We start from the raw sequence: 25,500 nt of genomic DNA, 5'->3' as shown, positions 1-25,500 counted from the left end.
TAATCCCAGCAGTCAGGAAGCAGAGGCAGGTGTAACTATGCATTTGAAGTCAGCCTGATATACACAGCAAGTTTTAGGCCAGCAAGGAATACATAGTAAGACTGTCTAAAAAACACACACACACACACACACACACACACACACACACACACACACACACACACTGAGGTGGAGGAGGGGTGCTGTTTTCCATTGAATATAAGGGGTCATTTTTTCCCTTCTCCTATCATTTGATGAAAGGGAATCATCGTTTATATTCAGGTTTATTAAGCAAGCTTTTTTAAGTATTATAAATGTTTCCCTTCTGTTGGCTTCAGGGTTTATGTTGTGGCCAAGTTTTGCATCCAATCAATCTGTCAGATCTCCTCACAGCACTGAATGAATCCACTCTGGATTCCAAGGCATTGATTTCTTCTTGCAAAGTTTTCTTTGCTTCTTCTAATCTTCCTTTGGGTTTCTCCTAGAGAATGTCTAATGAAAATATCTCTAATCTGATAGGGTATGATCTGCAAGTCTAAGTTCTATACTGTAGAAAGTTCCTATAGCTAACTCATAGTGATTTACTTTTTCCTAACAGATTATCAAAAGAGCTGCTTCTCGACCCACATCAAACCCTGGTCTTCAAAGTGTGGCATAAAGGAGGTATGAGCCTTATTCTGTGATTTTCTTCTTCAGCTAAGCAAAGCCATGGTGTCTAGTAGAGGAGAACCACACAGAGGACTACACTATTCTTTTGTGTAATTTAAAGACTTAGAAACATACACAAGGGGCACAGATTGGTAGAGCCAGGATTTGAACACAGTTCTGACTACATAGCCATCACTGCTTAACCTTCTCTATGCAAGTAAGATGACAGCACTCCCTATCTTCTCACAGCCGAGAAAATTTAGGCTCATTAAATCTTCCCTGTAAATCCAGCTCCATAAAGAATCTGCTCGCTCCTGCTTTCCAAACATTCAGTAGTTTGGAGTCATCCACAGGCACACAGTACGTTGTCTGCCAGTGTTTAGTTCCGGTACTGACTACAGCCTGAAAAAGAGGAGTGACTGGGGCAGGAAGAACGTGGGCCAGCCTTTTCCTGTGCTGAGCGAGGGCTGCTCTGAGGATGAGTGCTAAGCTGCCACCCAGCATTCTCGTAAGGCCCACATCCCCCATCCTGGGTTCAAATCTTCATTCTGCCATTTTCCAACTGAGTGACCAGAAGTAGACCATTGTGCCTGCTTCTGATCTTAGTTAGCATTGTGTGAAGATTAGAAACAATATCTGTAAAGTACTTGGTACACAAGTGCTGCTCAGTAAATGGGGCCACTTTCATTCTATTGCTACTGTGCTAGGGCTACCAGGTATAGAGAATAAAATCCAGTCCCTATCCTCAGGGCCCTAGTGGGACCTGTAAGCTCCTGTTATAAATGGAGGGAAGGGAAAGCATAAACCAGGCAGCTAAGGTCCATCTACCTGTCTCTCAGCACGTGGAAGTATCTCTCCCTTCCTAAGGCCTGTCCACACAGACCCAGCAGATATTCCACAGAAAGCATCCAGAGCATATCATCCCTGCCAGTCAGGGATACAAAAGTAAAAGAGGACAGTGACCCCTGTCTTCACAAAGCTTACAGCCGTGGAGGACACAAGAAATGCAGTATAGCATGCTTGGACAAGCATCGGGGATGCAGGAAGGGGATCTTTAGTCCCAACTTAGGATATCAAAGTGGCTTCTGGGGCCATACCGCTAAAGCTGGATCAGAGGGACAGCAAACAGTATTCCATGCTGTTTTTCAGGGGGCTGTCTCTCTTCTATAACTGACTTAGTCGGTTTTTCATTAATTATGACACATTATGTATATCTTAGAAAATGTGAGAGATATAGGCAACTATAAATACAAAAATAGACGTTTTTTAAATTGTGTAATTTCAAGAATACCCCTCCCGTGTGCATACCTGAATGCACACACAAACCCCTGAGGAAAATCATGGAGGCGTGCTAAGGCTATGGAAGTAGTATATAGGTTAAGAATTTTTCTAGTTGCTTATATTAAGAATGCAAAGCACCCCTCTGCCAGCCCTTCTGTGATGCGCCAAAACAGGGGGCCTGAGAAGTAGCTCAGTTTGTAGAATGCTTGCTGAACATGTATGACGTCCTAGGTTCAGTCCCCAGTACACACATACAACATAATGACACAACTGTATTCCAGCACATACCTGTATCCTAGCCTCAGGAGATAGAGGCAGCAAGGTCAGAAGTTCAAGGTCACCCTTGACTACATAGCAAGTTTAAGACCAGTCTGGGCTACATGAAAACTTGTCTCAAAAAAGAGAAATGGGGTCAGGGTTAACCACAGCACAGAAAAGGACCTAGTAACAGGCTCTGGCTCCTGACCTCATTATCAGTCTTGTTCAGTGCCTCCAGTCATGTAAAACAGCTTCTCCAAGTGTAGCCTCTAACTCAACAGGTGAACACACCCAGCCACACTACCCAGCTCTTCTCTTCCCCCACAGATGAAGAGAGGGTGGTTGGCTTTGCCTCGGTGGACCTCTCCCCACTACTGTCTGGCTTTCAGTTCATCTGTGGCTGGTACAATATTACAGACTTCAGTGGAGAGTGCCAAGGGCAAATAAAAGTTGCTATTTCACCTATGGAGAGTCTGATGCACTTAAAAGAAGAAAGACAAGCAAGACGCTGGGTAGAGACTCCAGGATCACTGGTATGTTTCCTTGTTCACACCTAGTTAAAGGTTTTCCTATAAGTAGATCCTTCATACTATTTGGTACTTTGAGCTTATAGCTCACATTTTATACAAACAACAACCCCCTGACTTGGGGCAGGAGGGGGCACGGAGAAAGGGAAGTTTTCCAGACTGTCCAGAGAAGGGAACTCTATTGCTATAATTGGCCTTATTCATGTTTACCTGGCACAGCATGGAGTTAGTGGGTATTGAATGAGTGACTACATGAGGAAGTGACCAGGAGTTCAGTGGCCCCCTTTGTAAGAAGTCTCCTGATCAATTCTGGTAATTATCCTGACATGTGTAAGTAGAAAACCCTGTCCAGCCTAGGACCTGAAAGAGTGAGAACAGAAATATTAGAAAAGCAACTAAAAGGCGGTCTGAGGCATGGTGTCTGAGGTAACATCAGATACTTCATGGGTGATTAGGTTTAAATAGGCAGTGGGCATTGCTCCTAACAGTCGTCACATGCACGTGCCGCTGTCCTGAGTGGGTGAGTGGTAACCAGTGCACCATTTCTCTCATTGCTGCTCCAGATCCCGTTGTTCAGCCCCCTTTCCTTCCCTGCCTCTACTATATGCGATGCATTCCCTGGGCCCATTGCAAGGCACATCCAAGGCCAGCTTGCTCACACTTCTCCAAAGGAGGATGATTTCTCCTCTCCTGCAAGGTAATGTTGATGGGAAGGGCTGAGGTCAAAGAAGGGATGCATGCAAACTGTCTTGTCATTTTTCTTTCCTTCATTAGAGGAAGAAACTGGAGACAGGGAGAACGTTCATACACAGACACTCTGATTTCCAAGATCTCTGAAAACAGCTTTGTAAGATATGAGCTAGAATGTTTATACTGCCATTGAAAGAAGAAACATTTCTCTCATCCTAAGAGCCCTTTTCCCTTTTATGAAAATTACACTGTCTCCACCCATCCCCTCCCCACAAGGGAAAAAAGCTATGTGTCAGGTTTTGTTTAAAGACCAGTATAGCTCAGTTGGTAGAGTGCATATCAGGGCCTGTGGTGTTGCACACCTGTGATCCTAGCACTTGGGATGTGGAGGCAGGAAGATCAGAAGATCAGACCATCCTCTCCTATATTGTAAGTTCAGAGGCAACCTAAGCTGCATGAGACCCTGACTTTAAAAAAAAAAATTAAAATTAATTTAAAGGGCTAGAGAGATGGCTCCAGGATTAAGAGCACTGACTGCTCTTCCAGAGGTCCTGAGTTCAATTCCCAGCAACCACATGGTGGCTCACAACCATCTATATTGGGTTTGGATCCCTTCTTCTGGTGTGTCTGAAGACAGCTACAGTGTACTCATATACATTAAATGAATAAATAAATCTATTTTAAAAATCCAAAGCCACACATGATTGGCTCATTCTGTTCACTAAGCTAGCCATGAACAGCCCATGTGGGTTTCCAGACTAGAGTATGCCCCATCCTGCTAGAGAGCAGCCAAAAGTAAGATTGCTTTTCTCCCTCACTCCTTTCAGGCTTTGGTGCTCTCATCTTTCTCACACCTTAGCAAAGAGACAAAAAATAGTCTCTCATGGGGCACACACTTTTAATCTAGGCATACAAGAGGCAGAGGCAGGTAGATCTCTGAGTTCAAGGCTGGCCAGGTCTACATAGGGAGCTCCAAGCCAGCCAGAGCTGCAGAGTGAAACCCTGTCTGAAACAGACGACTCTCTTCTCAAGGCAGCTGCTCCTCAGCGGTCTTTACTACATGAGCCCTTGTTCTGAAACACACTCTGAGGCTTCAGAACAGAATTGCAGCCGCCTGATATCCCAGGCTGAATTCAAGCCCCTTCTAGTGCTATACACAGAACAACCCCAAACTGGAGTTAACATAGTAGGAAAACAAGAAACTCTTCAGAGAAAACAATCTGTGTAAATTGTTGATTCCCTAAATATGACAAAAATATGAAAACCAAGGCATGAGCAACAAAAGAAAAACTGGTTCCTCAGAAGCAAAGACTTGCTGTGACATCATCAAGAAAGGGAAGGGGCTGGGAAAATGGCTCCGCAGGAAAGCGCAGCTCCTGGGGGCCTAAGTTACCTGCCAGCACCTACATCCTAGGGCTCACAGCAGCTTGTAACTCCAAGTCCACAGTATCCAATGTCATCCTCTGGCCTCACAGGCACCATACATGTAACGTGCTCACATACATACACACATACAAAATACTTTTTTAAATTCTGAATACAAATGAATAATTTAAAAAGGAAATAAAGTACTACTTGTACATAGATTATGAGATAAAAGAGACTTAGAAGCATACTGTGTGATTCCATTTGTATGGAATACGAATAGACGAATAAAAAGACAAGAAATAAATGAGTTGTTGCCTCAGCTTGGGGTTTCAAGAAGAAATGGAAATGATTGTTAATGGATGCAGAGTTTGGTTTTAGAGGGTAATAAAATGTTCTAAAACTGATTTTTAAAAAGAAGTAGATAGCTCTGAATATGCTAAAAATCACCAGATTATATCTTTTAAGTGGGTTAACTGAATGCTGTATGAATTACACCTCAAAAAGGCTGCCTTATTAAAAGAGAAAAGAAAGATTTGTGGTCACATTCCTTTTTTAATATTTTAATATTATTTATTTTATATATCTGATGAGTGCACTGTAGCTGTCTTCAGACACATCAGATCCCAATACAGATGGCTGTGAGCCACCATGTGGTTGCTGGGAATTGAACTCAGGCCCTCTGGAAGAGCAAGTGCTCTTAACCGCTGAGCCATCTCTCCAGCCCTTGTGGTCACATTCTTGAATACCATGCTTAAGAATGTTTTGTTCTATAGATTTAGAAAGGCAGAGCTGGAAAGGAAAGGGTTCCTGATGAATCCTTAAGGAAGGTTCCATATGTGGTGTTAAGAAAAGTCACTCCCCTCACATGTGGAGAAGTGGAGTGGGTAAGAAGGCAAGTTTAAGAAACCTGTGTGAGCCAAACAAGAGCTAAGCAAGCCAGAACCAGTTGCAGTGGTTAGAAATTGACTTCACACCCGATTTCCCCATGACAGAAATGGCACCATGAGAAGCCAGGCGGCTCGCCATGAAGAGCATGTGCAGAACATCCGCCGCTTTCACGAGTCCCTACAGCATGGGGAGGCAGTCCTGACAAGTGAGGAGAAACTGACCACAGTGCCTTCATTCCCCCACACCTCCATCCTGACTTCTCTCAGGTGAGGGCCCGCAGGGAGAAAAGGCACAGGGAACCATTGTGTGTGGCACAGGTAAATGAGCATTGGCAATATGGAATATCATTACCATTCATTGTCCCTTCTTTGGAAGGTTGTGTGGAGTGGGGTCTTATCAATTAGTGCCCTTCCAAAGACTCTGGTACTGATCAACTTGTAAATCCAGGTACTTTAGCCTGCTCACCAGAACTTAGTAGCCACCCTCACATCTACAAAGCATTGCATCATCACAACTTACAAAGCCTCATCCTGTCCTTGGCCTTATCTTCACAACCACATCCTTACTCTAGTGTCTACGCTATCATGTGTTGGTCTAGCAAAGAATCACTGTGAGAATTGAAACATACTGTATATCAGCTCGAGGGTATCAAATGAGAAATCTGGTACAGTGGAAAGGACTTGATTTTACAGCTAAATAGGTTTAACCTAACCCTGCCAGCTCCCCACCCCAGAGCAGGAGATAGCCATGGCCAGATAATAACAGTACAGGGTAGTGACTGCTGCATTTCCTATGCCAAGGCAGAGAGAGTAGTGAGTGGTCCAGAAAGGCAGGCATGGAAAGAGTTAAAACAGCACATATGTGCTTTGAAAGAAGCTAATAAATGTGAAGGCTGCTCTGCAGAAAGACTATCTCCAAATCCCAGAGGCATAGAGTATGTCAAGCCTGGGGAAATACTGACCGTACAGTTCAAAGAGAGTTGAACAAAAGATGTAAGGAGTAGGCCAGCAAGATACCGCAGCAGGTAGAGGCATCTGCACCCAGGCCTCACATCCTGAGTTCAATCCCAGGATCTCACACTGCAACAGGAGAGAATCAACTCCCTAGAGTTGTCCTCTGTGTGCACGCACACACTAAATAAAAGTGCAGAGAACAGAACAGTTCTTAAGTTAGCTCATGAAAGGCCTCGAGTAGACTGCAGACCTGTGTGTGTGTGACCTGTAGCTCGACTATGGATAGACGTGTGTCACTAGTAAAGCAGCGCAATGTGGTGTCAGCACGTGTGTGTGCCCTGATTCTGTGCCAGAGCCACCAAGAACTCCTGGGTTTGCCGGTTTTCTAAAGCTGTGCCAAGTGGACTTCTGCTTGCATTTTCCTGCTCGGATGTCGACTTGTTCTGGAGGATATGCTAAAGTCACCTAAATGATTTGCTGGACAACCCCACCATTGGATAGACAGAATCCACTAGGGATAGAACAAGGATGAGCTCTGTCACGTGGATCTGACTCAGGCTCTCTGTGGAACTCCTCTGGGCATATTCAAGGAGGCAGACAATGCTTCCTCAGGTGTCTGTTCCCAGGTACTCATGGCCTGCCTAGAGAAAGTGGATGGACTGCCCAGTAATGAAAACTGACATGACAAGTTGTGTGCTAGAGCTGAGGGGAGGAGTTATTACAGTTTTATAACTAATCATTAACAATAGTTATTTTTTAAAATAAATAATAAGAGACAGGAGGCCCAGGGATTTCAAATATTAGACTTGAAAAGAAGACTCATGAGCAGCAACCTTAAAGGATGCAAAGGAAATAGAACAAAGAGTAGCTTGACTCCAGTTTCATTATCTGCAGGAGTGTGGGAAGGAATGGACCAGGTTGGGACAGAGCCTATCGAGTGTCGTAGAAAAGCCTAAGACTTGCAGTCCTAGAGTCAGACTAGCTACATAATGCTTACCTAGACAAACCACTTAAATTCCCAGAGCCCAAAGTTCTTTATTTGTAAAGTAATAATTACTAAGGCTGGAGAGACGGCTCAGTGGTTAAGAGCACTGACTGCTCTTCCAGTGGTCATAAGCTCAATTCCCAGCAACCACATGGTGGTTCACAACCATCTGTAATGGGATCCGATGCCCTCTTCTGGTGTGTCTGAAGACAGCTACAGTGTACTCATATTGAATGAATGAATTAATCAATCAATCAAATCTTCACCAAAAAAAGTAATAATTACTGATTTGAAGTGGCTAGCTGAGAATTACCAAGGTAGTGTTTTTGAAAACAAAGCCTACACAGATGAAGTTTGTTGTGATTCCTTTTTGGAGAATAATGAAATGGAAAATGATAATTTTTTAAGTCGCTTGTTCATGTTAACTTACTCATTCTGTAGTCATTTGTGCTAAGCACATTAATTGGTGGGTATAGTAGATATAAAGAAGTTATCACTGAGTCTCAGTGCATGGGGAAAGTCGATCTGAAATCAGCAGGTGCAGTGAATGAGAAATACAGGAAAGCCTGAGATGGAGTCCTGGAGCCAACTGGAGGGTCCAGGGGCTGTCTTGGCGAGGGCCGAGGGCCAGAAGCAACTGAGAGATAACAGGAGTCAGACAAAGCAAGAAATTGCCATAGCGATGGCTAAGAAGGATGGCTTGTGTGACACCCTTGATGAGTGACACTTGCTTGTCCTTTCAGCTGAGGCAGGACTAGCAAGTTCCAGGCCCAGACCTTGTCTTTAAAAAAGTAAAATAAACACCCTAGCAAAACGAATGTTTTTTTCTGAGAAAGTTGCTAGATAGCAGAAGCCTGAGTCAAATGGAGGGGACAGAGTTGGCCTGGTGATGGGGGCTGAAGGGTAAATGACGGGTTGAAGAGGATAGTAGGTCTGTTCAGCACTAAGCCAAGGGAACCGTATATAGTCCTGCCTCAGGCGTCACTGGAGATTCTTGTAATGGCTGTGAATGACCTCTTCAGCACGCTCCTCTTTCCCCAGGAAGAACCTGAGTGAGCTTGATGAGATCCAGAAGTACTTCAGCCAGAAGCTCAGCAAGCCCTTCCTGCCCTTCAGCTCCCAGAGCTCTCCTGCTGTCTCACAGAGCTGGGAGAACCAGAGGGACCCTGTGGGCGCAGGAACCAGCAGCCAAGACCCCGGGAGCCAGTGCATCCTGGAGAAATCCAGTAACCTGGTGTTGCAAGTTAGCTCCTTAATCTCAGGTATGAATCAGAGCTGCTTCTGCTAGTCAGCTTTGGTCACTAGATGCCAGGTGGTCATCTGAATGTCTACACTCAGAGAGGCCTCCATGACAGAGACAGACAACAGTTGCCACATCTTTTTTTCTTTCCTTGCCACCTTCCTTTAAAGGAAAGGACAGTGTGTGGACAGGAGCATGGGGCAATGGAAAGAGCCCTGGGCTGAGAGGCAGGAAACCCAGGTGCCTGGTTTCTGGCATCGCCTTGCTGTCGACTCTGGGCATGCTCTTTCCTTTCTTGGGCTTTGATTCCCCTAACCAAAACAACAGGCTTGGATTAGATGATGGCTCCCTAAAGTTCTAATCCCAGAGCCTAGAAGTGTGCAAAGGCGTTTTTGATTGATTGGTTGGCTGGCTGGGTGGCTGGCTGGCCTTGAGGCAGGGTCTCATTATGTAGTGCAGGGCTGGCCTCAGATTCACAGTAATCTTCCTGCATGTCCTGACAAATGCTGGATTGCAAGCATGTGCCCACATATCCACAACAAAGTCTGCACACTTACAAAGTGCTGTGGAAGATTCTGGATGGCTCTGTAGTTTACCTTTCCAAAAAGTCCCTTAGAGCAATTCTCACTTTGCTTCCATGTTGGTGTCGGGAGGTACAGAAAGGTAAACCCTATACGTCTGAAAGACGTCTGTGTTTGCTCTGTAGTGGACTTCCACTCCTTCACCACACATCCACCGCTGGCTCAGCCTGGCCAGACAGTAAGTTGTCTGCCATCATAAACTTTTATTCTGTAATCAGCCAACAAAACTTCTCCCAGGAAAGAAACCTGGGAGACGAAACAAAAGACAGGCTTCCATCCATAAGAACTCAAGAATACCGTAAGGACGCTGGAGTGTAGCTCTCTACAGTTGATGGTTTCTGGTAGGGGTGAGGGTAAGGATGAGGATGGACTCAATTTTCTTTAAGGGACTTGCCACCAGGCGTCCCACCCCACTGCCTCATAAAGAAAGAGAGCAAAGAACGGGAGTTTAGCAAGGAAATGGCAGAGTAAGAACTGGTTTTCTCATAGTATGGGTTTGAGGGGAACTGATTACACAAGAGAAACAGTTCAAAAGTAACAAAAGCCTGTCCTGTGTTCATCATGCCTCAGGACACTTGTGAAGAGGCCCCTGGACCAGTGGGTATGAGGGAGTCACAGGTGAGGTGCTCTGCATCCTGCATCTGTGTGGTGAGCCTTGCCCAGAGACACTCACAAGCTGATAGAGGAAACAGCTTTACACCGAAGTGTGTTCTCATGTGCTTCCTCATGGGACATGGCCACATAGTGGAGCTTTCTAGCTGGTCCATCTGGGCAGGCTTCCTGGAGATGTGATGAGCAAGAAACATTGGAAGATAAACTGGTTTGTAAAGACCGTTGTTCTAAGATAGTAGTTAGGACCAAAAGGCCAGGGCCAAGTAAGTCTGCCTGGTACCTGTTCTGTTTACAGGTACACTCACACGTAGACACGCTTTCCTCCGATGTCTGAACATGACTACTGTACTAAACAAGGCAGTTAGTTAATCCTCTGCCGGTGAGAAGCGATAGCCCTTAGCCCTGGAAGGCAGGTCCATCACTAGTTTCTGGTATTCTCTCTAAGCAAATCATGCTGACTTACTTACTATGTTATTTACTATGTCTTTTGTTCTTGCTGTTCCTTTTGTGAGATGAGATCTTGCTGTGTTGCACAGACTAGTTCCAAACTCCTAAAGTGATCCTCTTGTCTCAGCTTTCAGGATAGCTAAAACTGAAGTCATGAGCTATTATGCCAACTTCTTTATTAATTTACCCACCCTCATTTCACCCAAAAATAGAGTTGACGAGTACCGTCTCGTTAAATGCCTGCACATGCACCATGCAGGGTGCCCACCTCTCTGTCTCAGGCCTGTGGAGTGGCTGGTTTTGATCACATATGAAAGAAAAACCGGACTCAGGGGGGACAGTTTGCTGGTGACCAAAAGAACTTTAGAAACTGGACCCAAAGCCCTTGTTCTTTCCAAAGCCCTGCTGCCCCATTCTTTTCTTTTTTGTTGTATTACTAAGATTTTCTTGCTTTATTTTCCAAGTAAAATGGATAGTATTAATAACTGTCATCGGACAGGTAAGTGAGTGGACTCTCGCTTTGGTTTCCATATAGGTGATTACTGAAGTAAATGGAAGCGTGAGCATGCCCGTCAGGACCCAGCTCCCGAGAGATCTGAGCATGAGCACTTCCACAGGTGGCTCCACAGCTACACATAGACTAGATTTCAGCCCTCTAATGTTAGAATAAAGTGCTAGAAATTGTACTGCTGTGAACATAGTTTCACTGACTCCTGGGTGAACTAACTATCGTGGGGTTCGTTTAAAGTCTGATCCCGAGGAGACTTGCGAAGCTAGAGTCCAGTGCGGGAACCTGAGTGGTCTGCAGCCCTGCCTTATAGTAAGTGATATCTGTTGCTATTCAGATCTACAGACTATCACCAGAGATTCACAAGCAGCTTTGACCTCTCACCAAGCCAGGAGTAGAAGCAGAGCAGTCAGCACCCTCCCAGATGATCAGGACACCGAGGCTGTTGGAGCAGGAAGCACCACTCCGGAGGAGCCATTGGCAGGAGCTATGGAGGCGAGCACAGACTCCCTGCCTCTCCCTGTTGAAGAGCCTTCAAAGGGCAGAGGGATGCTCCATGGGTCACTGGAGCAGACAGTGCCCATTACGAGGGTGCAGAGCAGCGATGACACAGAGGTGGACCCAGACTACAGTGACGAAGACTATGAGGAAGACATTATTGAGCCCAGGGCCCTAAATGAAATAACCACAGTGACAGACAAAACTAGCCCCTGGTCCAGTTTCATGTCAGACATGAGTGAGGTCCTTAGCCCTCAGCCCAGTGAGGTACAAAGGGAAGGCCCCTCCTGTCCTCCAGAACCTTTCCCCAGAGAGGAGCTGAAGGTCAGAAGTAGCCCTCAAGAGGTAGTCAGCCCCCAATCTGCACAGGGCTCCCCTAGCCAAAGTGTTGCTTGTGAGGGTGGAGCCTATAAGATCAAGGTTGAAGACCTTGCCTCAACCAAGTCTCAGCTTGCCCCAGGCCTCACATTCTTAGAAGCCCAAGGAAGCAGTGATTCTGTTGGATGGTGCTCAACACAGATAAATCAGGACAAGAAGCCCAGGCCAGAGATCCTGGCTGAGAGTGAGGCTTTCTCCAGTGAGCTCAGTGACTCTTCTGAGAGCTTTGAGAAGTTTCCTCTGCACCTACCCTCCCAAAGCAAAAGGGAAAACCACAAGGAGCCATCCGTGAACTCCCCTGCTGTGAGGCAGAAGCAGGTAACTAGTGGGTCAGAGGTGTCCACAAGGCAGAAGCTCCTTCTGTATCCTTTGCTGTTTCCCATAAGTGGGTACTTAGGCCATGCATCCTGGGCATTTGGATGCTGGGTGTTAGGCTAACAGAAAGTAGGTGTGACCCTTGTGGAATGCACTGGAGAGTGTTGGGTATGGGAAGATGGGAAGGCTCATGACTAGTATTATAAGTCTACCACTGAAGTCAGGCTTGGTGGCCCATGCCTGTAACCTCAGCACTTGGGGGAGCTGAGGAAGAAGAGCTACATAACAAGACCTTGTCAATAATAATAATAATAATAATAATAATAATAATAATAAAATCTATCATTGACACCTGCCCCTTCGGGTGTAAAACACTGAGTGAGGCTTGGGGGCTTGGGTGTTAGTACATTCATAATAAACTTTACTGTCTGACTTCTCCACTTTAAACATGTGTAGTTCCCTTACTGAAGACAGGGCTCAGGACTTCAATTGAAATAAAAGGGGAAGATGGAGCTATGGCTAAAGTCTCTTGGAAGAACACTTGCCTGGCCTTGGGTTTTATCCCCTTTTTTTACTACAAAAAAGAAGAGTGGGCATGTAGAGAGATTACCATTGATTTGCATTATTATACACTGAGAATTTCTTTTTTCATTTGTCACAAGTCTTTTAGATAGGTGTCATCTACTCTGCATATAAGGAAACAGGCTTAGTGATTTTTTTAAAGATTCATTCATTATTAATTTATGTACATGTGTGTTTTGCCTGCATGAATGTCTGTATACCATGTGCATGTAATGCCCATGAAGGCCAGAAGAGGGTGCTGGGTCTCTTGGAACTGGAATTTACAGGCAGTTGTGAGCCGCAGTGTGGGTGCTGAGAATTGAATCTAAGGTCCTCTAGAAGAGCAGCAGTGCTCTTAACCCCTGAAGCATCTCTCCAGCCTTCATAAATGCATTTAACCAGCTGAGCTCCACTAGGCTGCTTTCTGATAAAAGATCTTCAAATCATAGAAGTCAGCAGGCCTGACTTTGACCCTTCAGGCCCACATCTTATTACTTCTATGAATTCAGGTTTAGTCTTTCTGAGCCTGTTCTCAGTTCAAATGGAGGAAATGATTCCTACTCCACTAGACTTACTTCTTTCTTTTTCCCTGTTCACCCTCACCTACCATTGCAGAATAGAAATCATTAATATAGATTAAACTGCAATATCATGTTTTCATAAGATACAATCTGATGAATGGAAACATTTGTATAAATCATTAGTGTTTGTGTGCATGTGTATATTCATTATGCATGTCCATGTGTATGCGCATCATGCATGCTCACTGCACGTCTGTGCTGGTGCATGTGGAGGCTAGAACATCCATGTTCTTTACCTGATTCTTTGAGACAGGGTCTTGTACTCAACCTGGAACTTACCAACTGCTCCAGGGATCCTCCTGTCTCCTTAGCACTTGGATAACAAGCAGGTGTCACCAACTGACTTTTTATTTAGGTGTTGGGGTTCCAAACTCAGGTCCTCACTGTGAGCACTTTACCAACTGAGCCATACCCTTAACACACACACACGCACACACACATGCGCGTGCGTGATTCATAATACAGGTCAGAGAAAAACATAGGACTATATTAGGGATTGGGAAAGGCCTGTGGCTGGAGACTAGGTCCTCCCAGCAGACCACCTCTAGGTGAAGTTGCTCCCCAGTCTTATGCTGGGTAGAGCTCCCTCCCAACTGTCAGTATAGTTATGATCAGATTGTTGTCAGGAAAGGGCTGACACATGTGCCTGGGCCCTCGGGCTGCTTGAGCTCAGGCCCATTTCCAGAAACCAGTGTTGTCAGACATTTCACTGAATACCAAGGACAGGTTAGAATTAACCCTTACCTCCAGCTCTCATAATCTAGTGAAAATCAAGTAGACAGGCAGTTGCTCCAAGTGCTTTGGTGAGAGTTGGGACAGGAAGTGGGGATTACTTTAGGCTGCTCAGGGTGTCAGAAAGAGATGTGATGAATAGGTCTGCTGGTGTGGTGGGCCACATCTGTCAACACCTGTCATGCCAGCAGTCAGAGGCTGTGCAGAACAGTCAGGAGTTCAAGATTAGCCTAGGAAAAATACTGTCAAAAAAGAAGAAAGAAGGCAAACACCAGGAGACTACCCAGGATACTTGTACCAACAAGAGATGGAGAACATCTGGCCTAAAGCATACAGAGTTGGGAAAGAAGATAGAGAATTGGGTAGAAGAGTGGCAATGAAGAGGGAAATTTGCAGTGTGGCTGACATTTCTGTCACGGGCTCTAAGTTGGCAATGTCTTTACTAGATGGGGAAGCACACAGACAGTCTTAGAAAAAGATTTCCGTGTTGAACAAGTGCCTGGGGGGCATCCAGGAGGAAATGCAGTTCTCGGTTACGGGCATAGATCAAATGAGCATCTTAAATATGAAGACAGCCAAAGAGCAGGGTGTAAGGTGCTGGGGCTGAGAGCATAGGGAGGCGGCATAGAAGCAGAGAGGATGTGGGAGACCTGTGAACCTTAGGAAGACTTGCAGGGGTGGGAGAAGACAAGATTTCAGTGGTAAGGGCACTGGACCACAGAGCAGGTTTATGATGTCAGCTGCCACTCTAAAGAGGTTTTCTATATAATCCCTTAATCCTGAGTGTTAGCTGAGTTGTAACTAGAAGGAGATTCACAGTGGGGATGGGAAGAGGACAGTGTTAGTCTTTTTCTAGATGTAAGAACCTTGTACACTGAGGAGAAAGAGCCTTAAAGTTGACGGTCCCCCTGCAGAGCAAGCAGAAGGGGAAGCTGAGGAGAGCTTCTAGGTTCAGGGCTGGTTGACACCTCCCAGCAATGCTCTGCTTCCCCTGCATCAGCTGACTCCTGGCTAAGAGTGGGAAGAGCAACACCAGCAAACAGGCCCAACCCCAACTCCCGTTCCAGAGATAGCCTGAGTCAGAGGGTCCTATTCCTCTGAGGCCTCCACCCCACCTCTCTGGGAAAGTCAAAGGTTTGTATACATGGGTAGAGACGTCCATTCAGGAGATGTATATTGAACATTTATTCTGTCCCAGGTATTGTGCTAGGTAATAGGAATGGAGTTATGAGAATGACATCATCTGTGCCCTCTTAGAGGCTAACCTATCATAAAGAGAAAAACAATAAAAAGGAAAGCTGAATAAATGAATTTGATTCAGAGCCATACATAGCTGCTTAAACAGAAACCCTAAAAAAACAGCACCACAACAGCCCCCTCTGTCTCCCTCGGATTAAGGCAATCTCAGTGCTGTGATCGAACAGTTATTTGTAGAAAAGCATGCTTCCTGCAGCCGCTTATCAGGGTACTAAGAAGTCAGAGCTATAGCCCAGACCTTACAGATCTCACGTGCAGATTGGACAGGCCAGCTGTACCCCAGCCCCCTCCATTCTGGTTTCTTAATATGTTCATAGAACAGCCAGTAAACGGGTCTTCCCAGTGCCTACTTCCGTGGTCAAGGCAGTGCCCTTGAGCTAGATTTCCACCCCCCTTGTGTCTACATCACCATTAACCAGCAGGCCCTCAGCCACTGTTCAACCCTTGCTACCGTCTGCTTCCTGCAAGCTCTAGGCAGGTACTTGGGAAACTGAGGGAAAATGCTGTCGATAAATTTGAAGAATATTCAAGGAGACATGAAAGTCTTATGAAACTAAGTAATTGAGGAGGGACTGGAGAGATGGCTCAGTGGTTAGGAGCAGACTGCTCTTCCAGAAGAGCGGGCTCAATTCATAGCACTCACTTACTGACTCACAACTATTTGTAACTCCGGTTCCAGGGAATCTGATACCCTCTTCCAGCCTCCTTAAGCACCAGGCATGCATGTGCTACCCAGACATACATCCAGAGGAAACACCCATACACAGAAAATGGTAATTTGAAAAAGTAGTTATAATCGAACATCCTCCTGGGTTATAGACTGTACTATCAGAATTTAAAAAAAGAGGCCATGTGGCTAAGATTTAAAAAAAAAAAAAAAAAATTCTTCCTGAGGAGGTCAGAATGTGAATTCATTGCGGAAGAGACTAAAGAAGGGAAGGGAAAGAGGAAAGACACATGTTAGGAGGGGCCGGGCCTTCCAATGAGGGAACCAATTGTGCTAAGACTCATGAATAGGGTAGTGAGATAAGGAAGACACAGATGGTGTGATTGAGGTCAGAGGGTGTTGGTCTGGTACAAGGGTAGACGTCTCTGTTTTATTCCTTAACTACCATTACAGCCCAGAGCCTGTTGTGGTGCCCAACTTCTTTATGCCTCCACAACAACTAGAGGCCTCTCTACGCGTAATCTCACACTCTCCAGCTTTGCCACCACCAACCACAGCTGACCAGGTAAGAGCAGCCACTGGTCTCCCTCTTTGTCCATCAGCATCTCTTCCCTAAAAGCATGCAGCACACAAACTGCTCCGGATCATTGCCCTGGAGAAGCTGCTGCAGTGGTCACTCTCTGGAAAATATCCTGTGGGTCCAACTGAGCGAGGAGTCCGGACTACGTGAGGACAACCAGAGCCTTGTCAGCTGAGACTGCAACACAGAAGCATAGGAGCAAGAGGGGTTCCCCACAGCAGAGCACACCACAGATAAGGGTGCATCCCTAGGGGACCATGACAGCCCAGTCAGGTCTGGATGAAGAGCAGGGTCATGGACGAAGTAAGCCTAGTTGTTATTTACAAAGCACCTTCTTAACTATTCATTCATTAGCAGCAGGCGTGGAACATGGTATAGATCTTATTTCTCCACTGTCTACTCTGACATAGCGCCTTCCTCATTGCAGTCACAAAAATAATGGTCATAATATTCTGATGTGACATATATATATATGTGTGTGTGTGTGTGTGTGTGTGTGTGTGTGTGTGTGTGGTTTTCCTTTAGTTTGAGACCAAGTCTCCAGCTGCCATAAAGCTCCTGCCTTGGGCCTTCTGAGTACTGAGGTTACAGTGTACCAATGCATCCAGGACATGGGGATGTTTTCCCAGCCTATCTGCCTTGCTTTAAATTGACTTCATTTAGCAGTTAACAATATAAACATTTTCCATGTTTCTCCACAGTCTGTATTGGTAGGAGAAAGTCTATCTGACCATTGCTGAGAGCCCTGTGTTAGAGTTCTGTACTTAGTCACAGCTAACAGGTCAGGAGACAGTTGTGTGATGGTTCTCAAGAGAGGCCTTGAGATGTCTGAACCCTTCACTGGCTTTCTAACCCCTCTCCAGCCTCCTCAGTATGTTTCCAAAACATGTATTGGTTTGGAGGACAGCTTGATCTGAGGTCCTACCTGCCTCCCTAGGTTGCTTCCAGGGGCAGAGATGCTGTTTCCTCAAGGATCCTGTCGTGGTCTTACTCCTTCCTACTCTGCACTCTTCCGACAGTGTACACACATGGCTAAGACACTTGCACTAGGCTTTGGGGGCTGTGCCCAGGTACTGAGCATAAGCTTGGAATTCAACATTCATGGAACAGAACACTGGACCTGCTAGTACATAAGCAAAGGATCTTAGGCTGTAGCTTGACCTACTAAGTCTCAGTTTTGTTCTAAGTAATGTCAAGCTAATAATGAGTGGTTAACAAGATGAGGGTGGAAATTAAGTAGGCACAGTTGAATCCATCTCCCTGCCGCCCTCTGTGCCAAGTGGGTGAAGGGTCAGTGAGTCATGCACCTCAGGAAGAGTTCCACAAGCCACTGTGAAAAAACTGCCAGCCAAAATGTTGTTCCTGTTTCTGTATTTGTGCCTTTGCAATGTGGTTCCTCCCCCAGGGACAGACTGTCTTTGGTCTTTTCAAGACAGTGTGGGAGAAGAAAAGATAAGAATCTTCTTTCTCTTAAAGGGCACTGAGTTTCAGGAAGATGAGTTTCATGCAGTTCTTGACTTCGCTTGGCTTGCCCATAGCACAGCTCCACTGGTGCTGGCCTTAAGGCCACTTCTCTCCTTAGGACTTCCGTCTGTGTTAGGAGAGCCAGTGTCATCACAGTTTGCCCAGTTTCAGCACGGCGAGGTCCCAGACCAATAAACCCCAAGAGATACTTTGGCCGGAAGCCTGCTGGTGCTGAAAGTCAGTTTTCCTGTGTGTTTAAGGCACTGGTATGAAACTTAACAGAAAGGAGTTGCTATGCCTTGCTCCAGCAGTGTTAATGATAAGGTGGGAGGACTTGTTGAGGATATGGGCCCAGCATTGTTGTCAGCCCTGGACTGGGCCCCTTCCTGATAGTCCTTGGACAGACAGTCTTTTGTTACTAGCACTCATAGCCAGGATTGTTTGTAATGAATATGGCTTCTTTGTTGCCTTTAGAAGCTCCCTGTAAGCAAGGGTACAAACAAGACCGCTCTGTGGGTGGAAATATTTATTCAAGCTGCCAAGGCTTTCTCTTGGGAACAAATTGACAGGGCAAAGTCAGGGAAAGCCTTGCTAGTTTTAAAGAGCTTTGCAAAGGGAGGAGGCATGGAAGCTGGAATGGCCAGGGGAGGGGGCTGCTCTCCAGAAGAGCCCAGGAGCTTGTGGAGTGTTACAGATGTGTGTTAATAGGGAACTAGATGCCCCATTGCCTGGAAGTTGTAGGCTGTAGTGCTCATAGTGAAAAGTTGTGGCTTTTCACACGTTCCTGAGGAATGCTGGCTTTACACTTTTGTTTATCCACTAGCAATCCTTGTTTCCCAGGTCAGAGTCCAGCCTGACCTGAACCCATTATGACATTGTCAGTGGCACCACCGTCTTGGGGAGGCCACTGTGGATACCATGGTTCCCATGGCACACATATTTCACATTACAGTGCTATCTGCTTGGTGCCAAATAATCACCACCGCTCTTTAACATCTCTGTATGCAGTTTGACACTAGTGATACAGGTACCCAAAGTTCAGAGAAGCAGTTTTTCAAATTAAAATTTTAAAGCACTGGGATAATATCCCATGGGTTGTCAGAACTTTGAGTGTCTTACATTTACTTTAGATTTAATTGAGAATTATATTTGGGCAAGAACACCATCTCACACTTTAAAGTCTCTGTCTGAAAGTCTTCAAAATGGCCTCAGTGGAAAAAGTGCCTGTTGCACAAGCATGGGGACCCAAGTTCGGATCCTCAGCACCACATCAACGCTGTGTGGCGGGGCACATTGGAGGGAAAGAGATGAAGGATCCTAGGAGCTCCCTGGCCATCCAAACTAGACAAAAAAACAAATGCTAGGCTCAGTGAACAGCCCTGTCTGAGAAGATAAGGCAAAGATCAATAAAGGAAAACACCCTATATCAGCCTCTGGCACATGGACACATGAACCTGCTAACCATGCACACACACACACACATACACACAGCCTCGCTTTGAAGAATTTTAGGGAGAGTATAGTCTTAGATATTTTCCACATACTTGCTCATCTCATGCACGAATTCTGTCTCGTCTGGTTCTTGCTGGGCAGTCGCCCTGAGCCTGAGGGCTTCCTTTAAGGTTTCACATCTTGTGGACCCGCTGTTGACCAGGCCTCTCCAATTTACTGCTTCCAAGTTGCTTTATTTTGCCTTCATTTTGAAACTGATTTTCACCAGCTATAGAATAAAAGCCAACTTAAAGTTAATGTTTCAGAGATGTCTTGCAGGGTTCCTCGGGTGACCAAGAGCTTGCCTAGCGTGTACAAAGCCTTGAGTCCAAGCCCCAGCGCCACAGAAACTGAGCATGGTAGTGTCTGCCTGTAATCTCAGTACTTAGAGGCTGAGACAGAGGATCAAACGTGCAGGATAACCTGTGAGACTCTGGAGATAAGAACACATTTGAAAACCACTGTACTTAGAACCATGAAGTAGGAATCAAGAGAAAAACAATGGTTCCATGAATGGGAGAAATAGGCTGGCCCTTAATTTGGTTTTGCTTATTTATAGACCTTGGCTTTTTAAAATTATGATATGCAACTATAAAATTTATCATAAACCAGGAGCAGGCAATTATCTAATTCCTCCCACCACCACCACAGGCCCTAATCCTTTTATTCACAATGTAGGTGGTCTTCTGTTATCACCCTTAACAAAGTATGACAGGAAAAACTTGAATTTCAGTGGACATCTTTATTGTTTAATAGATCAACTTCTCCAAACTCTAGCTGGAATTTCTATTTCCATACTGAGTCATGAACGGTGACAAGGCTTACCAGAGGCTACACAGAGAGCTGAGCTTTTACAGCTCACAAATGGATGTCTCAATTATTACTCTCTGGGTGTTACGTGGCCTTCGTTCTTCAGCCTTAAGATCTGTCGAGGTAGCGAGTGTTCTCAGTTGTAGAGATTAGAAGGGCAGGTACGAGCATGCACATTACTAACAGTACTGTCAGCATTGCAGCCGTCCCGGGCTAGGTTGTTAGAGTTTGTTTCTGTTGTGCTGCACTGTTTACTTTCATAGATGCATTGGTATGAGATGAAGTCACAATCTTATGTAATTACGGATTTAATGATAATGGCTGTGAGTTTGGAACACAGAAATAGGACTGGCTGGGGCAACTCATGAAGTCAAGGGAAAGAAGGCTTTCTTATTTAAGGTGTATGAGTGTTTTGCCTTCGTGTATGTGTGTACACCACATGTGCACCTGGTGCCCAAGGAGGTCAGAAGAAGAGATTTGATCCCTTACAACCTGGGTGAGAACATACAGAATCACAAGTGCCGTGAGCTACCGTGTGGGCGCTGGGAACTGAACCTGAGATCTTTAAGAGCAGCTGGTGCTCTCTGCCCCACGGAAGGAAAGGCTCCCAGAGAACTGAAGGTGGAGACACTGAGTCAAAGAAGTGTGTGGTCCAGAGCATGTGTGGGGCCTGGAGAGTGTGCTGAAGTATGTGGGAGCTGGGATTGAGTGACAGGATTGCCTACCTATGGGAAACACGTGATTTCTCAGTGGTGTTCCAGGCAATGCTCAGCTTAGAGCGAGAGGGAAATTGGGGGGAGGTCCAGTCTGGAATCTTCATTTGTAGATCCCATGAGTTCTGCCTCCTGCTGTATGCAACAAAACTTTTCTTGAGGAGACAGAACACACATCTACTCACCCCCAGAGAGGTATACACAACAGACCAAAGCAGATACCACCAAAGTCCAGTTTGAACCATGAGTTTTACTGGGGCTCCTTACAGGAGCAGAAATGACTCAAAGACAGCTGTACCACCAAAGCCTGGGAGACAGCTCAATAGGCAAGCTCCTGTCTGTTCCTAATGAGCTGGCTCTGCTATGGACCTGCAAGCTCCCCGGGGAAGGGGCTAGTGATTCTTCTCTGTCTTTCCCTGTACCTAACTGGAACTATGGACTTTTGTATACCTGCCAGAAGAGGTTCACCAGATCATATCAGAAGGGAGGCAGATCCAAGGGAACTTCATAAAGTCCAGAGTCCTCATGACTGTGGCCCAGGCCTTAGGGCTAAGGCTGCTCCTATTGTTAACAAGAGATTGTGACCTGTTTCACTTTCTTTGAGCCACCAAATCCCTAGATCTCTTCAGAGTCCAAGGAAAGACCTAAAGGTCACAGGAAGGTCTGCTAAAGGCTACCTGAAATTTTTGAAAGATTAGTAACCTGGGCAAGAATATACAGGAGTCAGGAAGAAGCCAGAACTGGCTGGTACCTAGCCTGACCCAAACCGCAAGTTGATGGGTGCCTCCCAGGGAAGGCTTGTAGACCTTTTGGCATGTGCTGTGCTTGTCTAGACCTGAGCGGGCTAGTGTGCAGCAGGATACAGGAATTCTGCCTGGACAGTTCTCCTAACCCATCTCTCTGGGCTTTGGAAACTTCCCACTAGTCAGCACTGGTTAGTGGGCTAAGGAGTTTGTCTGGCTCTCTTAGGTTCTTCATTGTGGAACCTGAGGGCCAGTGATGGTGTAAGCAGGAACCCTATAGACTGGGCCTGTTAGAAATGGCTTCTCAGAAAGACAGGAGTGCCAGGTGGTAAGGCACAGAGGGAACACTTGAGGAGAAGAGCCCCATGAGTAGAGCGCTAACAGGAAAGGCGGGTGAGCTGGGGTAGGCCAGCCATGCTGTAGCGGGGTTGGTTAAATTTCCATCTTCTGTGGCTGCCGAGTTCTCTGCTATCTACAGTGTCTGGGAAGTCCTTGTGGCTACCTTAGGAGAGGACAGTGGGAGCCGCCCCAGAGAAAGGCAGCCAGCCAACAGGGTGAAAGTTGAGCGTGGTGGCAGCTGTGCAGGAACCTCACACAACCCCTGAGGCAGCAGTCCAAGCAGCCTCACTGAGCAAGGCAGCTGTTTGCTTTCAGCTTTATCTCTCCAGTGTTGCTTCTCAACTAAGGGCACACTGCTCTAGAAAAGAACAGGGTTTCAGCCATGAGCCCAACCTGGAGGACCACTTGGGGTCTTGTGGGCAGTTGTGGAGCACTGGCCTAGCCAAGCCCTGAGCCTACCTTGGGGAGCTGCCAAACCCTACTTCTGCTCAGGACCTGCAGGGCCTAGCTTAGCCTGAGATAAGAATAAAAGCTTTGTTTTGCTCTGGTGTCCAGCCAGGGTCACCCCTAGCTCCAGCAAGGCTCCTGTGTTTTTCCGATGTACCTAACATGAGCCTCTGAGATCTGAATTTTGAGTTTCATAGTAGACCAGAGAAAGAAAATCAGAGTTTACTACCTCCGCTAGGCAGTGAGCTCTGAGACCCACCAACAGAAACCATCTTAGTCTTAAGTGAGATGAAGTATCTGTACCACGGGCCAGAATTCCTCCATTCACCCCACCACATGCCCTCTGAGGGGCTGGGGAAGCTTACAGAAGACTGGAAGCTGTCACCTGCACCTACCACTCCCTAGGAGCACACAGCCTATGATGAAGTAAATTCTGAGGCGGAATGAAGGGGCTCTGAACTGAGATTAGACCACACTGCACACCAAATAGCGCTTTTGAAAAGACCACATCACCGGGACCTATATAAAGTCAGTCTCTTCCCCCATACACACACACAAAGTTGGCAGAGTGTGTATGGGGTACATCCCTAGAATACATAAAGCCCTTGTGTTTGTAAATTCCCCCATACACACACACAAAGTTGGTAGAGTGTGTATGGGGTACATCCCTAGAATACATAAAGCCCTTGTGTTTGTAAATTTTAAAACTAAAAATGTCACTGGGAGAGATCAAAACTTACAGTCGTTTGTGTGTATGGCTTAGAATATCAGTGTTTCTCTCACAAAGTCTCTCTCTCTCTCTCTCTCTCTCTCTCTCTCTCTCTCTCTCTCTCTCTCTCTCTCTCTGCATATTCCTTTGATCCAGAAATTTCACAACCAACTATACAAAGTTATTCTTTGATCTCCATACCTCCCCCTTATCGCCCCCCCCCCCACACACACACACTTTTACAGATCAGCTCGTTGAAGTTAAATAGGAACAGGTCAGACTTCCCCCAGACGACTCTGTGGTTTGTTGTTTGTTTGCTTGTCTAGGTGCATGGGTGGGTGTGTGGATGGTTTAGTTTAGTTGGTTCATGTTTACTGATTGTTTTGTTGGTTCTGAGACAGGGTCTTACTGTGTAACTTGCTTGGCCTCAAATTCCAGAGGTCCCTGCCTCTGACTCCCTTTCCTGTGTCTGCCTGCTCTGTGCTCTTCTCCTACTGTCAGCCCAGCCTGGTGCCTGCTGTTAGAGAAAGTCCCTCTTCACACCTCGGCTCAGGCTAAGCTTCCATGTGGCATTCTGTCCCTTCATGCTGTGTTCAGACCCCATCTTCACGTTTCTCTCTAGACCCTCCTTGAAGTTCCCTTCCAGGGATTCCAGCCACATATGGTCCCTCTGTCCAGACCCTAAGGAATCCCTGAAGTTTGATGGTCCACTTGCCATATGGGCCTCTCCTGCCTCCTCAGGAGAGGGAGGATGGCTCCTGCAGAGCACTGCGAGGCTGCTGAGTGCTTGCTTTTGTTTGCTGTGCAGCTCCCCTCAGCAGCATGGTAGTATGTAGAGGAATGGCTGGTACGTTTGGGGTATGTGTTCTTGCTTGGACAGTCTCTTCTGCCCAGACCTTCAGGGTTATGTGTTTTGCTGTAGCAAGTCTGATAAAGAGATTCTTTAGCACTTACTAATCAAGATGTTTGTTAAACCCTTTTAAAGTCAACAGGTACTACTGTGCATATGTATCTCCACCCTCTGCCCTGTGCCCTAGGCCTGGGCTATACAGATAAGGTCCCCGGTCACTGGGTCTGGGTGTGGGTGCTGGAAGGTTGGCTGAATCAGCCACATTAGCTCCAAGGATGATAGGACCCTGAGGCAGCTGTAGGGCTGTGTGTGCCCTTCCTCCTTATAGCTGGTCTCACTCACTGAAGCCTGGCTGGGCCATTTCAGGTATTGCTAGTGGGCCTTTCTCCATGTTCCCGAGCTACAAACCTCATCTCTAACTGCCGGGTAGGTCAACGCCTCTCCTCCAGCTCGAGTCCTCTGTGAGCACAGGAGCCATGTCTGTTGTCCACATGAGCTGTTCGGAGGGAATGGGTCTTAAACTTGTAGGAGGTTTGATGAGCTCCCAGCAGACGTCTCCAGCCCAAGACATAACTCAACAGGTGTGGAAACAGAGGTCTGGTTTTAGGATTTGACTAATGATCAAGTACCAGTGCCTCTGATAGTCGATGCACAGTGAGACCCTAACTCATAAGTAAAGGTCAAGACCTGTCTCCATCCGGCTGAGCCTTCAGTTCCCTTTCACTGTGGCAGAGGATAAAAGAAAATGGAAGCAACTAGTGACCCAAAAGATCTGTCTGTAGCCACAGCCAGAGCACCGAATGGGGTGGTGTTCCCTCTAAACACTAAACCCTCAGGATCTTGTGATGAGGCATGCAGAAGCCTAAAGTCTCACGGAGAACCTGAAGGACATATACACACTAGACCACAACCGTTGGTTCTATGAATGAATGAGGCATTTGCTGCTGGAGGCTGTCTCCTCCCGACCTGCTCTAAACCAGGTCTTCATGACCCAGTCCGACCCACTCACTGGTCTCATAGCTTTCTCAAGCCCTCGTCTTGACCTGGCCTGCCTGGGGTTATGTGTATTGAAGCTCTAGTTGATGCCCTCAGAAGTGCCTAGTGTGGAGCAGAGGCCAACATGGAGACACTAGCTTCTTGGCCCTCCCATGGCCTGAGGCATTATTTTAGAAGGAAGAACCGCAAACCAAAACTAACACCCTTCCCGTTAGCCTAGACCTCCCCAGAACACAGAGCTGTACCTCCAGGCTCTGATTCTGCTTGTCCTTGGTCACTAGGAAGGTCTGCCTAAGGACCTGCTCAGCTTGTCCACCTTCCCTCAGTGCTTAGAGATCCCTGGTTCGTGGTTAGGAAACTAGCAGCCAGCAGTAGAGATTCCCAGCTCTCGTTGCCTTCCTCCA

At 46.4% G+C, this 25,500-nt stretch overlaps 1 protein-coding gene across 2 annotated transcripts in view; it reads left to right on the top strand.

The window, feature by feature from the left end:
• The window catches only part of C2CD3 (C2 domain containing 3 centriole elongation regulator), an 85,705-nt gene that overhangs the window by 58,800 nt on the left and 1,405 nt on the right, over positions 1-25,500 (top strand). Inside the window, exons 26-32 of one of the 2 annotated variants that reach the window (XR_013974939.1) lie at positions 578-642; positions 2,494-2,699; positions 3,257-3,390; positions 5,744-5,905; positions 8,619-8,839; positions 10,993-11,074; positions 11,303-11,346. Coding sequence is in view for 1 of the 2 variants with exons in the window: in XM_080912366.1 (XP_080768492.1) it covers positions 578-642; positions 2,494-2,699; positions 3,257-3,390; positions 5,744-5,905; positions 8,619-8,839; positions 11,303-12,203; positions 16,408-16,519 (1,801 nt within the window). In the remaining variant the exon portion in view is untranslated. Of the gene's footprint in view, positions 1-577; positions 643-2,493; positions 2,700-3,256; positions 3,391-5,743; positions 5,906-8,618; positions 8,840-10,992; positions 11,075-11,302; positions 12,204-16,407; positions 16,520-25,500 lie in introns of those variants that run through there. The other variant, XM_080912366.1, reaches the window with a different exon arrangement.

Source organism: Micromys minutus (genome assembly GCF_963924665.1).
Source record: "Micromys minutus genome assembly, chromosome: 2".
NCBI lineage: Eukaryota > Metazoa > Chordata > Mammalia > Rodentia > Muridae > Micromys > Micromys minutus.
The sequence above is the reverse complement of the archived record's forward strand: the minus strand, read 5'-3'. Positions and strand labels throughout refer to the sequence as shown.